This window comes from Bufo bufo, chromosome 1, assembly GCF_905171765.1.
Source record: "Bufo bufo chromosome 1, aBufBuf1.1, whole genome shotgun sequence".
Classification (NCBI taxonomy): Eukaryota; Metazoa; Chordata; class Amphibia; order Anura; family Bufonidae; genus Bufo; species Bufo bufo.
The window spans coordinates 637,473,915-637,488,637 of record NC_053389.1 but is presented as its reverse complement, the minus strand read 5'-3'; the positions used below and the strand labels follow the sequence as shown (position 1 = coordinate 637,488,637).

Genomic DNA, 14,723 nt, shown 5'->3' with positions numbered 1-14,723 from the left:
CCAAAGAAATCCCCAACACAATCAAATGTTTTTACTGCATCTCCCGTCCTGAATCTGTAAACTAGAATACAATCTGGGTGGATTGAGTTTGTAATAATTTCAGTAAGACTATTAGCTAAAAAGTTAGAACTTAGCACCATCATTAAGGCTACATTCACACTAGCGGCAGGACGGATCCGACAGGCTGTTCACCCTGTTGGATCCGTCCTGCCACTATTTCGCCGTGCCGCTGGACCGCCGCTCCGTCCCTATTGACTATAATGGGGACCGGGGCGGAGCTCCGGCGCAGCACGGCAGTGCACGGCGAGAGGCCGTCGGACTAAAAAGTCGGACATGTCGTAGTTTTAGTCCGGCGGCCTTTCGCGGTGCAGTGCTGTGCTGCGCCGGAGCTCCACCCCGTCTCATTATAGTCAATGGGGATGGAGCAGCGGTCCGGCGGCACGGTGAAATAGCGGCAGGACGGATCCGACAGGGTGAACAGAACTAAACGGATCCAATGTTGATGACCTATCACAAAACCACAATACACCTTTAAAGGGAACCTGTCACCGGGATTTTGTGTATAATGCTGAGGATATGGGTTGCTAGATCGCCGCTAGTACATCCGCAATACCCAGTCCCCATAGCTCCGTGTGCTTTTATTGTGTAAAAAGAACGATTTGATACATATGCAAATTAACCTGAGATGAGTCCTGTACGTAAGATGAGTCAGGGACAGGACTCATCTCAGGTTTATTTGCATATGTATCAAATAGTTTTTTTTACACAATAAAAGCACACAGAGCTATGGGGACTGGGTATTGTGGATGTGCTAGCGGCCATCTAGCAACCCATGTCCTCAGCTCAATACACAAAATCCCGGTGACAGGTTCTCTTTAAGTTTTCAAACTTTGCTTTTTTATTAAGGTCAATAAAGAAAATTGCTTGTTTAGCCACATTAACCATAGTGTTGGGTTGTGTAGCTATATTTTATAACATGCAAACTAGTAAAACAATAAGAACAGCAAAACTAGTTATGAACAGGAACAAGTGTCATAAAATGGATATCTTGTTTGTTTGCTGGAATTCTGGGTCAAGAATAAAGAAAAAAAAAATTCAATAGTACATACTTCATTTATCGTTAAATCTACACAAAAACTGAGACTGGCTTTTGGACACATGGGATGGAATGTTATCAAAGGTACTGAAAATGATACTGAGAAAATTAAATGTACCTTTTTGCTTAGAAGCTTACAGCAGCCTATTATGGAATGCTGTATACATGTATTTGTAGTAGGCTCCCCCTAGTGGTGGTCACATACAGCCATTATTTTATACAGGAACTCTACATCTATACAGGAGCTCGCTATCAAAAAAAAAAATGAACTCCAAACCCAGCAAAAATATATTATTAAATTATTCAGCCCAGAATATTGGAGAGAATAACTGGAGATTTATGGATAGTTTTAGCTCATGTGTTAATTCCTCTGCATTATACTATACTTTGAGCTGTCTCCCCACATAGTCCTGCCTCCAGCAACAATTATGGTGTTAAAATTGTTAGGAAGTCTTCTATAGCTACAGGTCCAGATTTAAAGGTAACATTAATCTTCACAGTGTGCAATACCCCAAATTAAGGAAATGATTACTTTTCTTTGACAGCATTATAAAGCATATTGACACATGTGACACTTTCTAACACCCATCCTCAAGGGCAGGCAGGTGGGAATGCTCCGTGTTTGTATTCCAGCAGTCACTGAGGAAATATCAGTTACTGCCTGTCAATAACTAATATGTAACAATCCCGTCACCTGCGTTAATCCAACACATAACCTTTTTACTCATCTTATTTAAAACTTTAATGGCCTTGTGCAGTATCATATGACGTACGATCCTTTCCTAAGCATCGTGCCATAAAAACCATTACATTCTGTTATGATCTATGCGTGGAAATAAACGCAACATCAAACCTGTCAAGCATTAGACAAAGGCCAGAGTCATCAAGAAATGATTATAATCAGTATATATTCTGTTTTAACACAATATAACATGAATGATCACCGTATCACTAGTTCCATCACTGCGCCTTTCTTTCTTCTGTGACATAATAAACCTGACACTTGTCATAATGTGGAGGTGCTGAAGTTGTCATGCTAGATACATCATCATTTCTATACCATATCATCAAATAAAAATATCAACGATCAGTTATAAAACTGATCCTTCATACATAAAAATGTCTTTTTATCAGCAGCTGTTCTTACTGCGGTCAATGTAACGTGACCCTGATTTTACTGTATGTTGCAGTGTAGCCTCTAAGGCTTCGTGCTCATAGCCATCTGCAGGATGGCTTCATATTAGGGTACTGTAGGCCATCTGTGTACAGCCGTATGGTGTTCTATATGATAGGAAGGGAGGATAGGAGAGGTGGCACTGAAATGATAATAGGTTATCTTCCCTTAAGGGTCCATTCACACGTCCGTAGTGTATTGCGGATCCGCACTACACCCGGCCGGCACCCCCATAGAACTGCCTATTCTTGTCCGCAATTGCGGACAAGAATAGGACATGTTCTATTTTTTTCTGGAGCCGCACACCGAAAGATCGGGGCCGCTCTCCTGGAAATGCGGATGCGGGCAGCACACTGTGTGCTGTCCGCATCTCTTCCGGCCCTATAGAGAATTAATGGGTCCGGATTTGTTCCACAATGTTGATCCGGACCAATTCTACGGACGTGTGAATGGACCCTAAAGGGAATAGGTCATCAAAAAATTACCTATTCTTTAAATCGTGCTTATATATTAACCTTTTCTAAAAAAAAAAAAAAAAAATTCCAGAACAGTATTTATATTTAAAAAGAATGTACATAATCATGCAATTTTCACACTGGCCATTAGTCTTCGAATAGGACAAGATTTCCTGTTGCCACCTCACTATCATCACAGGCAGGATTACGATGGCAGATATCACACAGACAGATAACGCTGGATCCACCATTCCCAATAGGTGATATCACAGTTTATCTACTACCTCCTGACCTCTGCACAGGTCACAGAGCATGTCCAGAAACCTCTCCCACAGAAGTCAATGAGGTCCCCTCCTGACCATTGTGTCTATGGCCCATGTGGCTGCTCTTAAAAAGAACAGATATCTTTACATATTTTAGACCTGGTGGCGAAAAACTGCACAATTTTAGAATTTGTTTTTTAATATAGATAGGGAGATGGAAATGAAAGATCTCAGAAATGTTAACACCCATGTTTAACATAAGATGAAAAAATATTGGAGATTCCTCAGTTCTTTTTTAATCTTATATTTACTGGCTAATACGGTACAAATACAAATATATATTTTTTATGTTGAACATAAAAACTTAATTTAAACAATAGGTTATTTTCTAATTATACATAAAAAACTAAAAAAAACTCTAAACTGCCCCTTTAACCAATGTATCTCATTAGAACCTAAAGCCTCAAAGGAATTGTTGATCTTTGGCCTTTCTGCTGTTCCAGTTACCCTAACAATGTCCATTGTCTGCCGCCTACAGATCATTCCCAGGCTGTCATCGGTGTAACAGATACGGCTGCGCTGCCTGATAAGCATTGGTTTTTTAAGAAGGGTCACCGCTGTGAATCTCCTTGATGTGGCTATAAATGCCCATGTGAAAACTGCAGCAATAAGCAAATCACAAGTAAAGATAGACTCGTATAAAAAGGAATGTGCCAGGTAAAATATAGTGCCTGTCCAGAGGAACGTGAGACAACATGTGAGCAGATGACGCGTGGAATATTTTGGCATAATTATGTAAGGCACTGTATGTTTCATTCCTCTTATTCAGATTGGGTTACATGTTCCTTGTGCTGATCTTAAGACATCACAAACTAGTACAAAATATATTACTTTATTAATTACTAAACTTCACACCGTCGCCATAGAAACATATACACATTTAAAGGGAACCTGTCATCAACTTTACGCTGCCCATACTAACGGCAGAATAAAGTAGAGACAGGTGAGTTGATTTCAGCGTTCTGTCATTTAAAAGTTAAAAGTAAGTGGTTGCCGAGAACCAACATCACAATCATTGCAGACTGGGCCTGGATAAGAGTCACGGCCACCTGAGAAGAGTCCTGGGTATTCATGAGCTCCTGCTCTCCTGCCCACCTGCTGATGACTGACAGTCTTCTACCTAGTTTTCTCCCTTTCTCTCTAGGAGAGAACTGCTAATCATCAGCAGATGGGCGGGGAGAGCAGGAGATTATGTATAACCAGGACTCTTCTCAGGTAGATGTGACTCTTTTCAAGGCCTGGGCTGCAATAATTATGATGCAGGTTCTCAGCAACTACTTACTTGTAGCTCATGTGTGACACAGCGCTGAAATCAGCATTTCTGTCACTATTTTATCCTTCCCTCAATGAGGTCCGCATAAAGTGGATGACAGGTTCTCTTTAAAACCAAAAATGAGGTGGAGAACCTCCCAGGTACTTATCATATAATTTATGGAGGAGATTTTTCGAAACTTGTGTAAAGGAAAACTGGCTTAGTTTCCCATAGCAACTAATCAGAGTCCACCTTTCACTTTTTAGAGCTCCTTCGGAAAGTGAAAGGTGGAATCTGATTGGTCGCTCTACTCCAGTTTTTTTGTCTCACAATCACTGATGGGACTTAATGACCAAATTCTTATGTGTGAATAAGGCCAAGATCCTGACAAGACTGCTAGGAGAGACAGTGAACCTATAAAAGGACACTGAGAACTACTAAGCTAAAAATATTATTTTATTGAGTATATAATTAAAAACATACAAAGAGATGACAGACAAATGCAAAAGTGCAGTACAATCCTGGGAGAGTTTATAAGGTACAGCAATAAAATAAGGTAGGTGACCTCAATATAAGCGCCAGAGGAAGGTTTCAAATCGAAACGCGCGTCGGGGTGTGCTTGTGCAGTCCTCCTGTGGATCTATTACCTTTTACACACTGTATGTGACCTTACCTTCTAAATCACTTGGTTGATGTATTTTCTTGTGGCATTTTGCATTTGGTTGAATAGATATATATATATATATATATATATATATATATACACTTAAAGCGAACCTTTCACCTGGATTTCACTTAATAAACTATTACCAGTACCTTATAGATTATCCTCATTCTGTTTCAATGCATTCTTGTCCCGCTTTCCTGGGATGTATATTCATGAAAAAAACGACTTATAAAGTCCTCGTCTCCAGCTCCTGAAGTCACGGTAGAAGTCAAGGGGGTAGCCCTTCTCTCACTCCAGGCTGTAACTCCCCTGCCCTAACCCCGCCTCTAAGCAGTGTAACTGACACCCGGCTCAGTCGCCGGGACCGCGCTTGTACAGGCGGCGCGTCGGCCTCAGTAGCAGCGCAATCCCGTAACTGAATCGCGCATGCGGCGTCCGCCCCCGATGCCTGCCTGTCTTCTGTTCCTCAGGCGCGCACGCGCCTGAGGAACAGAAGACAGGCAGGCATCGGGGACGGATGGCGCATGCGCGATTCAGTTACAGGATCGCGCTTGAGTCCGCGCGATAGACGGGATCGCGCTGCTACTGAGGCCGACGGCGCATGCGCCGCCTGTACAAGCGCGGTCCCGGCGACTGAGCCGGGTGTCAGTTACACTGCTTAGAGGAGGGGTTAGGGCAGGGGAGTTACAGCCTGGAGTGAGAGAAGGGCTACCCCCTTGACTTCTACCGTGACTTCAGGAGCTGGAGACGAGGACTTTATAAGTCGTTTTTTTCATGAATATACATCCCAGGAAAGCGGGACAAGAATGCATTGAAACAGAATGAGGATAATCTATAAGGTACTGGTAATAGTTTATTAAGTGAAATCCAGGTGAAAGGTTCGCTTTAAAGACCCACATTGGAGAGTTGCCATCTTTTTCTCAGCTTATATTATAGCATGCACTTGCACTTTATATTTGATGCTACTATTTGCACTCTCATCAATAGTGGATATTCTATCAATATATATCTTATATGGTAGTCTTTTTACTTATAGGCGCTTATATTGAGGTCACCTACCTTATTTTATTGCTGTACCTTATAAACTCTCCCAGGATTGTACTGCACTCTTTGTATGTTTTTAATTATATACTCAATAAAATAATATTTTTATAGCTTAGTAGTTCTCAGTGTCCTTTTATAGGTTCTCTAGTTATTTCTGAGTTAAGCTCTAGTGAGGGGCTTTATTGTTGCTTTACGCTATTTCCTTGTAACCTATTTTCGTATTAATCTGCTAGGAGAGACAGTGAGAATTCTGACAGTCACACCTGTCAATCATCCTGTGTGTGCAGGGTAACCAGGACTCTTACCATCTCTCCTAGGAGTCCTGTCAGGGTTTACTCTGCTTTTTCTCTGACAAATGAAGGTTTTACATTTACATATTTATAAGTTTCCAAACTATGGCTGATGGGATGGTAGGGGTGTTAATAATATTCTCTCGTCTATGTAATCCTGGAGAAACCACTTTAAAGGGGTGGTCCCATGAAGACAATTTATCCCCACAAATGTCTAATTGGCTTGGGTCCACCGATAATAAGAACAGGGCCTGTGCCCCCTATTTTAATGGAACATCAGACACACATGCTCCTTTCAACTCCGCGGGAGATATCCAAACACAAGCACTTAGCTGTCTCCATACAGCTGAATGTAGCAGAAGTGTGCAAGTGTGAACGCCGCTCCATTCAAATTGGGGAACACAGGGAACCCATGTTCTTTTCATTGGCGGGATCCCCAGCGTTCTGGCACCCACTGATGAGATGCTTATCCCCTATCCCATGAGGATAAGTATCTGTGTGACACTATCTTAAAGGGGTTTTCTTTGTGATAAGTCTTCATGGAATACCCCTTTAACTGGGTTTTCTGGCAATAATTATTTTTTTATCAAGTGTCCACAGCCTGCTTCCTAAAACAGACTCATACTTTCCTGCTCCACGCTGCTCCGCTCCTCCGTGCCGCCCTCGTACACTTTACATCCGGCTGGCCACGGGCATGGCCACGTGCACAGCTCCAGCCAATAAGTGGCTTCAGTGGTGATGTGGTCACAAGCGGCATGTCCCCGAAGACAGTCATTGGCTGGAGCCATGCATATGACCATGCCCATTGCCAGCTGGATGTAAACTGTACGGGGACCAGACGATGGAGACAGTGGAGCAGCATGGAGCAGGTACCTATAAATCTTCTTCTTCTAGATAAAAATTATTATTACTGGAAAACCCCTTTAAAATAGCATCACACGGGCTCTGAGTTCAACAGGATCAGATTCCTAGAAGCAAAAAATGAAGGCCGACATAAGACCCTACCATTCATAACAGCAGTACATCCATCACTATACAAATAACTAGATCTCATCTGAAATAAGTTCCTATTGCTGTCCAAGGACCACACAAGGACTGTCAGTGCTAGATCACATGAGATCAATGCGCCAAACCCCACCGCAGGTTTTGCCCATTGCAGACTACATATATTTTATCTTTCAAATTTCCGTGTTGCATACGTCCCATTAACATACAGTGAGTGCAGAAAATGGGTTTATGAATTAGATAGTCTCTTTGCTGAGAACTCGTAAGGGTGTTATTACACTGTGAGCACCAAAGAAGACGACACATCCATCGGACTTATTACACAGGCCGTTACATACTGAATGGGAAGTTACATCATTGAAATTACAAACAGAAAAAAATTCCTTTCTGTGGTTGACAGGTGAAAGTTACAAATACTATGCACGGCAGGTTGATCAATGGCATTATTAATTAATACCTGCAATTCTATATCTGCATTCCAGAAATCGATATACGGTTGTAGCAAGGGCCATCTTGCCAGGCACGGCACACTACAGAGTTATCACGGGCTGTACGGATGTTTAAAGTGGACCTATAACCTCCCCTGACATGAGCATCTATTCCTAGGACTTTATGTTGTGCCATTCCTCTATTATTCCTGCCAGAAGTTAGGATTTGCTTGCAGTTTTCAAAGGTCCGCAACATTAAAAACGTGCGTGTGGAGGAAGCCTAATGGAAAGATTTGTACCTCTTCTGTCACCACTGGTTTTGGCTAATACGGTCTATGGATGATTGTGAAAGTCGCCAAACAGCATCTAGCGATTAGTGCCGCCACAGCACCTGCATGAGGATCGGCCCTGCAGAACTATCATGGGGGTAATTACATCTGTAGAAACCATAGCAGTTATTTGGGGCCTAGAGACAGATGGACTACTGACCTATCTGGTAAGCATACCAGTTTCTAACATATAAACCCATGAAGGGTCCTCTTTAGGCCGTGAGTGGTCCGTGGTATCCCGGCCTGGCATCCTGCTGAGAGATTGGTTGCTATGACGCCGCGCGCTTCGTGCCACCGCTGCACTACACTAATAAACTCGTGTTCCACGGCCGTGTGCATGAGGCCTTAAGGAACAACTTTCTACCATTCTTGTGGGGGGATGAATTTCGCCAGAAAATCCCAACATAAGGACTTCCCCCATGTTATCCTATGGTGTTGATAAGTGTCAATCCCTGTCCTGTGTTTTCCTCTATGGCAGGGATGCCCAACCTGCAGCCCTCCAGCTGATGCGAAACTACAACTTCCATCATGCCTGGACAACCTACAGCTATCAGGGCATGGTGGGAGTTGTAGTTTTCTGAAGCAGAATGTCTATGTTCATCTCAATGGGGGATGTCATCTGTGCAGAAATCCATGTGTAAAGATCTGCACCTGCATCTTTTCTGGCAGATTGTTCTGCCACGTTTGAAGACGTGAAGACTGCAGAAGATCTGATATACGATACTATTGTACCTTCTTTGGTTGCTTCTCAAGTAAAAGTACAGGCAGCTCGTTTTACTTCATTGTACTTTATGTAATGAATGAAAAAAGCACCACTTAAACACTCCACCTACAATATGGCTACTACAAACCACCACCATTCCGTTCACGTTCCATTTTTTTGTGTTCCGTATACGGACCGTGTACGGAACCATTCATTTCAATGGATCTGAAAAAAAAACGGAAGGTACTCCGTATGCCTTCCGTTTCCGTATTTCCGTTCAAAGATAGAACATGTCCTATTATTTATTTATTTTTTATTTATTTTTTATTCTTTATTTAAATGAATACGGAAATCCAACCATGCATTAGCAAAGTCAATACATCCAGTGTATCAAAGATATTGCACAACAACGATATCACCTTATACGCCAGCCAACATAACAATATCTAATGGCACTTGTGGTATAATGATAGGAACCTCGACAGAGCAGAAACCCTTTCGACTGAACAATGACCACATCGGGCTAAAATAGTAAAAACATAATCCTGGCCTTTAAACAGAGCTACCAGGGAGAGTAAAGCAGCATAAGTGCACACAGATTAGGAGGTGCAACCACTAGACACATATCAACAAAAGGAGAGAAACAATACACACAGACAATAGACACTAAAGGGGGGTGGGTACTAGAGAGGGGGTAAACCCACAGAGTACAGAGTAAGATCCGCAGCTCAGGCCAAAAGGTTCTGAAACTCCTGAGACTCCTGAAAAGAAAACCAAGGGGCCCATGAATCAAGGAAGGCTTTATGCTTGGCTCGCAGCTGTGAGGTAAGTTCCTCCATTCTCCGGATCTCCTCCACCTTTTGGATCCAACAACTAATTGTCGGAGGCGCAGAGAGCTTCCATCTCGCAGGTATACACGACCCAGCCGCTATCACCAGGGAGCACAGACAAGACTTCCGGAGAACACTCATTGGCAGATCCGAGAGAAATAGTAAGAAGAAACCAGGGGTGTGTGGTATCGTAAATCGGAAAATTGAGGACAAGGTCTTATGGACCAACTGCCAAAAAGGACTCATTTTTGGGCAATCCCAGAAAATGTGCATCATGGAGCCCATAGCGGAGTCACAGCGCCAGCAAATAGGAGACGCGGATGGGAACATTTTCTGCAATCTGGTCGGAACATAGTACCATCTGGACATTATCTTATAACCCGCCTCCTGGAACCTACTCGCTATGGATGACCTGTAGAGCAGACTGAAGAGGTTTAGAACATGTCCTATTATTGTCCGCATAATGGACAAGGATAGTACTGTTCTATCAGGGGCCAGCTGTTTTTCGTTCCGCAAAAAATGGAATGCACACGGACGTCATCTGTATTTTTTGTGGATCCGTTTTTGACGGACTGAAAAAGCCATACGGTCGTGTGCAAGAGGCCTTAATGGAAAGCCGTACTTTCTGATCACTGTGCTGTGCTAAAATACTACAGTGCTAAATGCCACCACGACTAAGCCACGTGTCGTAGAGTGATTACCCTGATCCAGAGGGTGTCCTGTCCCTCTCGGGTGTGAAGCAGCTCCCCCAGTGTCAGATTCTCTTTCTCCCTTTGATTTGCCTGAGCCGCAGTTACCTGGCGCTCTGGAGCTCCTGACACATGCAGGTAAAGGCGAGTTGTGTTGCTCAAGGGCTCAAGAGCAGTGAGTGATAAATCCTGAGATTAAAAAGCTGTCTCCTTACTGCTGGGATTCTGTATATGTCGAATTTTAATTTACCTGAAAGAATGTGTTTTCAAAATCTGCCAACAACTATTGTTGTAAATCAGGCGTGAAGATAAGGTGAAATGACGGACAGAAAATGGACTGTTCCAAGAAAGTTTTTTTTTTTTTAAATAAAGGAATTTGTAACTGCTAGGTATTAAGGGACTGCTTAATTACAGGAGTTGTCTCAAAAGAAAAAAACAGCTCCCTCCTGTCCACAAGCCGTGTGTGGTATTACAGCCCCCTTCACGTAGCTGAGCTGCAATACCAGGCACAACCCATGGACACGTGTGGGGCTGTTTTTGAAATAATGCAGCCATGTTTTTCTAATTCTGGACAACCCCTTTAATGGGTCATGCACATGGCCATATTAAGGAGAGTTAGTTCCCCCCTTACCTGGACACAGGCCTCTCACCCAGTTAAGCCAGTACTCTCTGCTCTGCACTGATGAGGGGCAATCGCCCCGAAACAGCTGTCTGCAGATGAGGTGCTGGCTTATTTTATATCCAAGTCATGTCTCAAGGCTTAGTTAAAGAGCTGAACATTGACTTATAGGATAGCTGCCTTACATCTGGTGGCATTAGAGGAGCTCATTTGCATCTCTTCCCTCCATGGCCATATTGATACTCAGTTTAGTAATGACTATGTATGTGTCCACCTTCATACAGAGAATGTTATCCAGTTATTCTGCATGCTCCATCAGATGGGAGGTATTATTGCTTCATGCAGCACCCAACAGAGCCTGTACAGCAGCACATAAGGGCTTTACTTCTCTGTATTAGGGCTCATGCCCACAAACGTGCCTGTGGTGAGGATCACAAGTAGCGCTCTGCAACGCACGGGCACTGCCCATATGCGCTCCATGTTGTGGATGCGGACCCACTGACTTGAATGAGTCCGCAATCCACACAAAATGGCAAAAGATAGACCGTGGTGTTTCCGTGGGCTTCTGATCCATGCCTCCGCTCCGCAAATCATAGGACATGTCCGATTTTCGTCCGTTTATTGCGGATCATGGACACATTCAAGTCATAGAGGCACGGAGCCATTACTGCACATGTTTCAGAATACATGCAGGTTTTTTTTTTATGCAGATTCCCGTGTGTAAAAACCGCAGCAAAGTTTGTATGAGATTACACAAATCCCAAGTACTCTTTGCGGATTGTTTCCGTGCGGAAATGTACCTGCATTGCAGATTTCCAAATTCACAGCATGACAATTATGTTTGCGGTTCTTTTGTGCAGATTTCACTCTTTTCAACGGAAGGATGAGATCTGCGGCAAAGCCGCATTAAATCTGCACCAAAAACCGCAATTGGACAGTGAGGATTTTGGTACGGATATGCTGCAGAAAAACGCACATAAATCTGTATGAAAATTCATGAGGATCTTATGTGTCTTCACGCGCACTCACGCGCAGGTGGCCTTAAAGGGAACCTGTCACCAGGATTTTGTGTATAGAGCTGAGGATATGGGCTGCTAGATGGCCGCTAGCACATCCGCAATACCCAGTCCCCATAGCTCTGTGTGCTTTTATTGTGTATAAAAAAACTATTTGATACATATGCAAATTAACCTGAGATGAGTCCTGTCCCTGAGATGAGTCCAGCACCGCCCCGCATCCCCCGGTGACAGGTTCCCTTTAAGTAGGACCTGTCCCCTCTCCTGACGTCCAGTTTAGTAACTACTTGTATTCCCCTTGAAATAATTCTGGAAACATCTAAAACCACAGATATAACTGACACGCTATTTATTTTTAAATCTGCACGGCAGGTCGATTTCCGCACGGAAAAAAAATTGCAAAGTGTACATGAGATTTGTGCAATCTGACACACTTTCCGATACTGTGATACACTGCACAGAAAACAGCGCTGAACAACTGCACGTATTCCGCAACATGTGCAGGTGGCCTTAGGGTGGCAGCACATGATGCAGATTAGGTGCGGTTTGTATATGATATTAGACAAATCTCACGTACGTTGCTTTTTTCTTAGATGTGGAAATTGACCTGCTGTGTGAATTCTGAAATCTGCAGCATGTCAATTGTTGCTGTGGTTTTTTTCATGCAGGTTTCAACCTTTTCAAAAAAAAGGGTGAGATCTGTGGAAAACCGCATCATAACAAAATGCAGTAAATAGCGCAGATTTCTGTGTGCTTTTATGTGTAGAAAATCTGCATGAAATCCACTCCAAAACCACCAAAAAATGCACAGAAATCCGCATTTTAGTTCGTTTTTTTATGCGTTTTTTGGGCAGATTTTATGCGGATCTTACCTTTCCATTAAAAAGAGTGAAATCCGCACAAGAAAGACGAAACAATTGACATGCTGCGGATTTCTAAATCTGCGCAGTGGCTCAATTTACGAACCTAAGAAAAAAGTATCACCCTTAGAGCTCATGCACACGAATGTATTTTCTTTCTGTGTCCGTTCCGTTTTGTTTTTTTTGCGGGCCGTATGCAGAGCCATTCATTTCAATAGGCCTGCAAAAAAAACAGAAGTTACTCCGTGTACGTACGTTACTCCGTGTTTCTGTATGTCCGTTGTGCAAAAAAATAGAACATGTCCTATTATTGTCCGCATTACGGAGAAGGATAGGACTGTTCTATTAGGGACCAGCTGTTCCGTTCCGCAAAATACGGAATGCACATGGATGTCATCCTTATTTTTTGCAGATCCGTGTTTTGCAGACCGCAAAATACATACGGTCGTGTGCATGAGGCCTTAGGACAGTCAGTTCTATTCATTGTAGTCCATGTTCTTGCTGCCAAACCGACCCCCTTACAATAATTGGAAATGATTCAGTGGTAGAAATTTTTACACTAAAATCCGCAGCGTGTGAAGGCGCCCTGAGCCGCTGTCAGACGCCTCTGGTGGCTACTTATCGCCAGTGAAAACAAAAGGACGATCCTTAAATAAAACCCCTTTAAGAACCACCACACACTCCGGAATTCTGGATAACTGGGTGAGCAGATCATTAATGCCCCACTGGTCGGCTGGTCCCTGCAGCCTCCTGCGCTGGCACAGCAAGAACAGCTCCTGCTGGGTCACTCCAGGTCCATTGATGGTGCCAGGTCCAGCTGAACGGTGTCAGACCCCCGCTAATCCGATATTAACGGTGTATCCTGATTATAGCTCATCAATCTCACTCCGCATTCGCACGTCCATTCCGTGCCGTCCACAAAATGATAAACTGTGTCCTATTCTTGTCCGCATTACAGACAAGGATAGGACTGCGGAATGCACACGGCCGGTATCCGTTTTTTGGGGATCCGCAATTTGCAGACTGTAAAACAGGCAACGGTCGTGAGCATGAGCCCTTAAGGTGTAGAAACAAGACTTTACTTGCAGTCACATCTTTAGTCATACCATCTACATGTCTCCACAGCAGAGCTGCATCACAGCCTTACAGAAATAATTCATTACAAATCTGAATAGTCACCCACCTAGGTGCCCCCCATACCCATGCACAGTGCCAGTGCCCACTGATTCACCTCAGCACAACAGTCCCACTGCAGAACATGCTGCTGCCGGATCTCACCTGTGCTGCTGATGGCTCCCCCGGATCCTCCAGGTCCCAGCCCAGATTCCACAAGTGACTTCTCCGACTCTAGCAGGAGGACAGAGCACATGCAGGTTCACTCCAGTTCCCTGGCAACTCCACGCTGTGGGAAAGAAGGCAGCTCCGTCCTCCCAGCGCTGCTCACCGAGACCTGCACTGTCAACTCCGGGGACGGTGCGCCCTACCGCCACCTGCTGGCCGACCTGCAGAAACGCCTGGTGAACGCTCAGAGCTGCTCCAGAACTACAAATCCCACAATACCCATCACCTGAACAACCAGCTTGTAGGTCATTAGAAGGAGAAGGAAATAAAGTGCATGTATTCATGCTTAGATCATTTCCAAGGAGAGCTAGTACTTTCACACTAGCGTTGTTTGAATCCAGCGGGCAATTCCGTCGCCGGAACTGCCCGCCAGATCCGGAAAAACGTGTGAAAACGGATTACATTTGAATCCTGATCACAGGATTCTGCTCACAATGAAAAAATGCATTGAAAAAATTGGATCCGCCATTTATGGACTTTAACTTTTTTTTTCGTTTCGTTTTGTTTTTTACGTTTCGGGTTTAACATGCAAAAGCCTGATCCGGTTTGACGAACACACGACGCCGGTATTAACGCAAGTCAATGGGAAAAATGACGGATCC

At 43.7% G+C, this 14,723-nt stretch overlaps 1 protein-coding gene across 1 annotated transcript in view; it reads right to left on the bottom strand.

Moving 5' to 3' along the window:
* The window catches only part of THSD4 (thrombospondin type 1 domain containing 4), a 750,309-nt gene extending 736,146 nt beyond the window's left edge, over positions 1-14,163 (bottom strand). The window contains 1 exon segment of the mRNA XM_040413864.1: positions 14,059-14,163. Coding sequence (XP_040269798.1) covers positions 14,059-14,149 — 91 coding nt within the window. The 5' untranslated portion in view covers positions 14,150-14,163.
* Between the last annotated feature and the right edge of the window lie 560 nt (positions 14,164-14,723).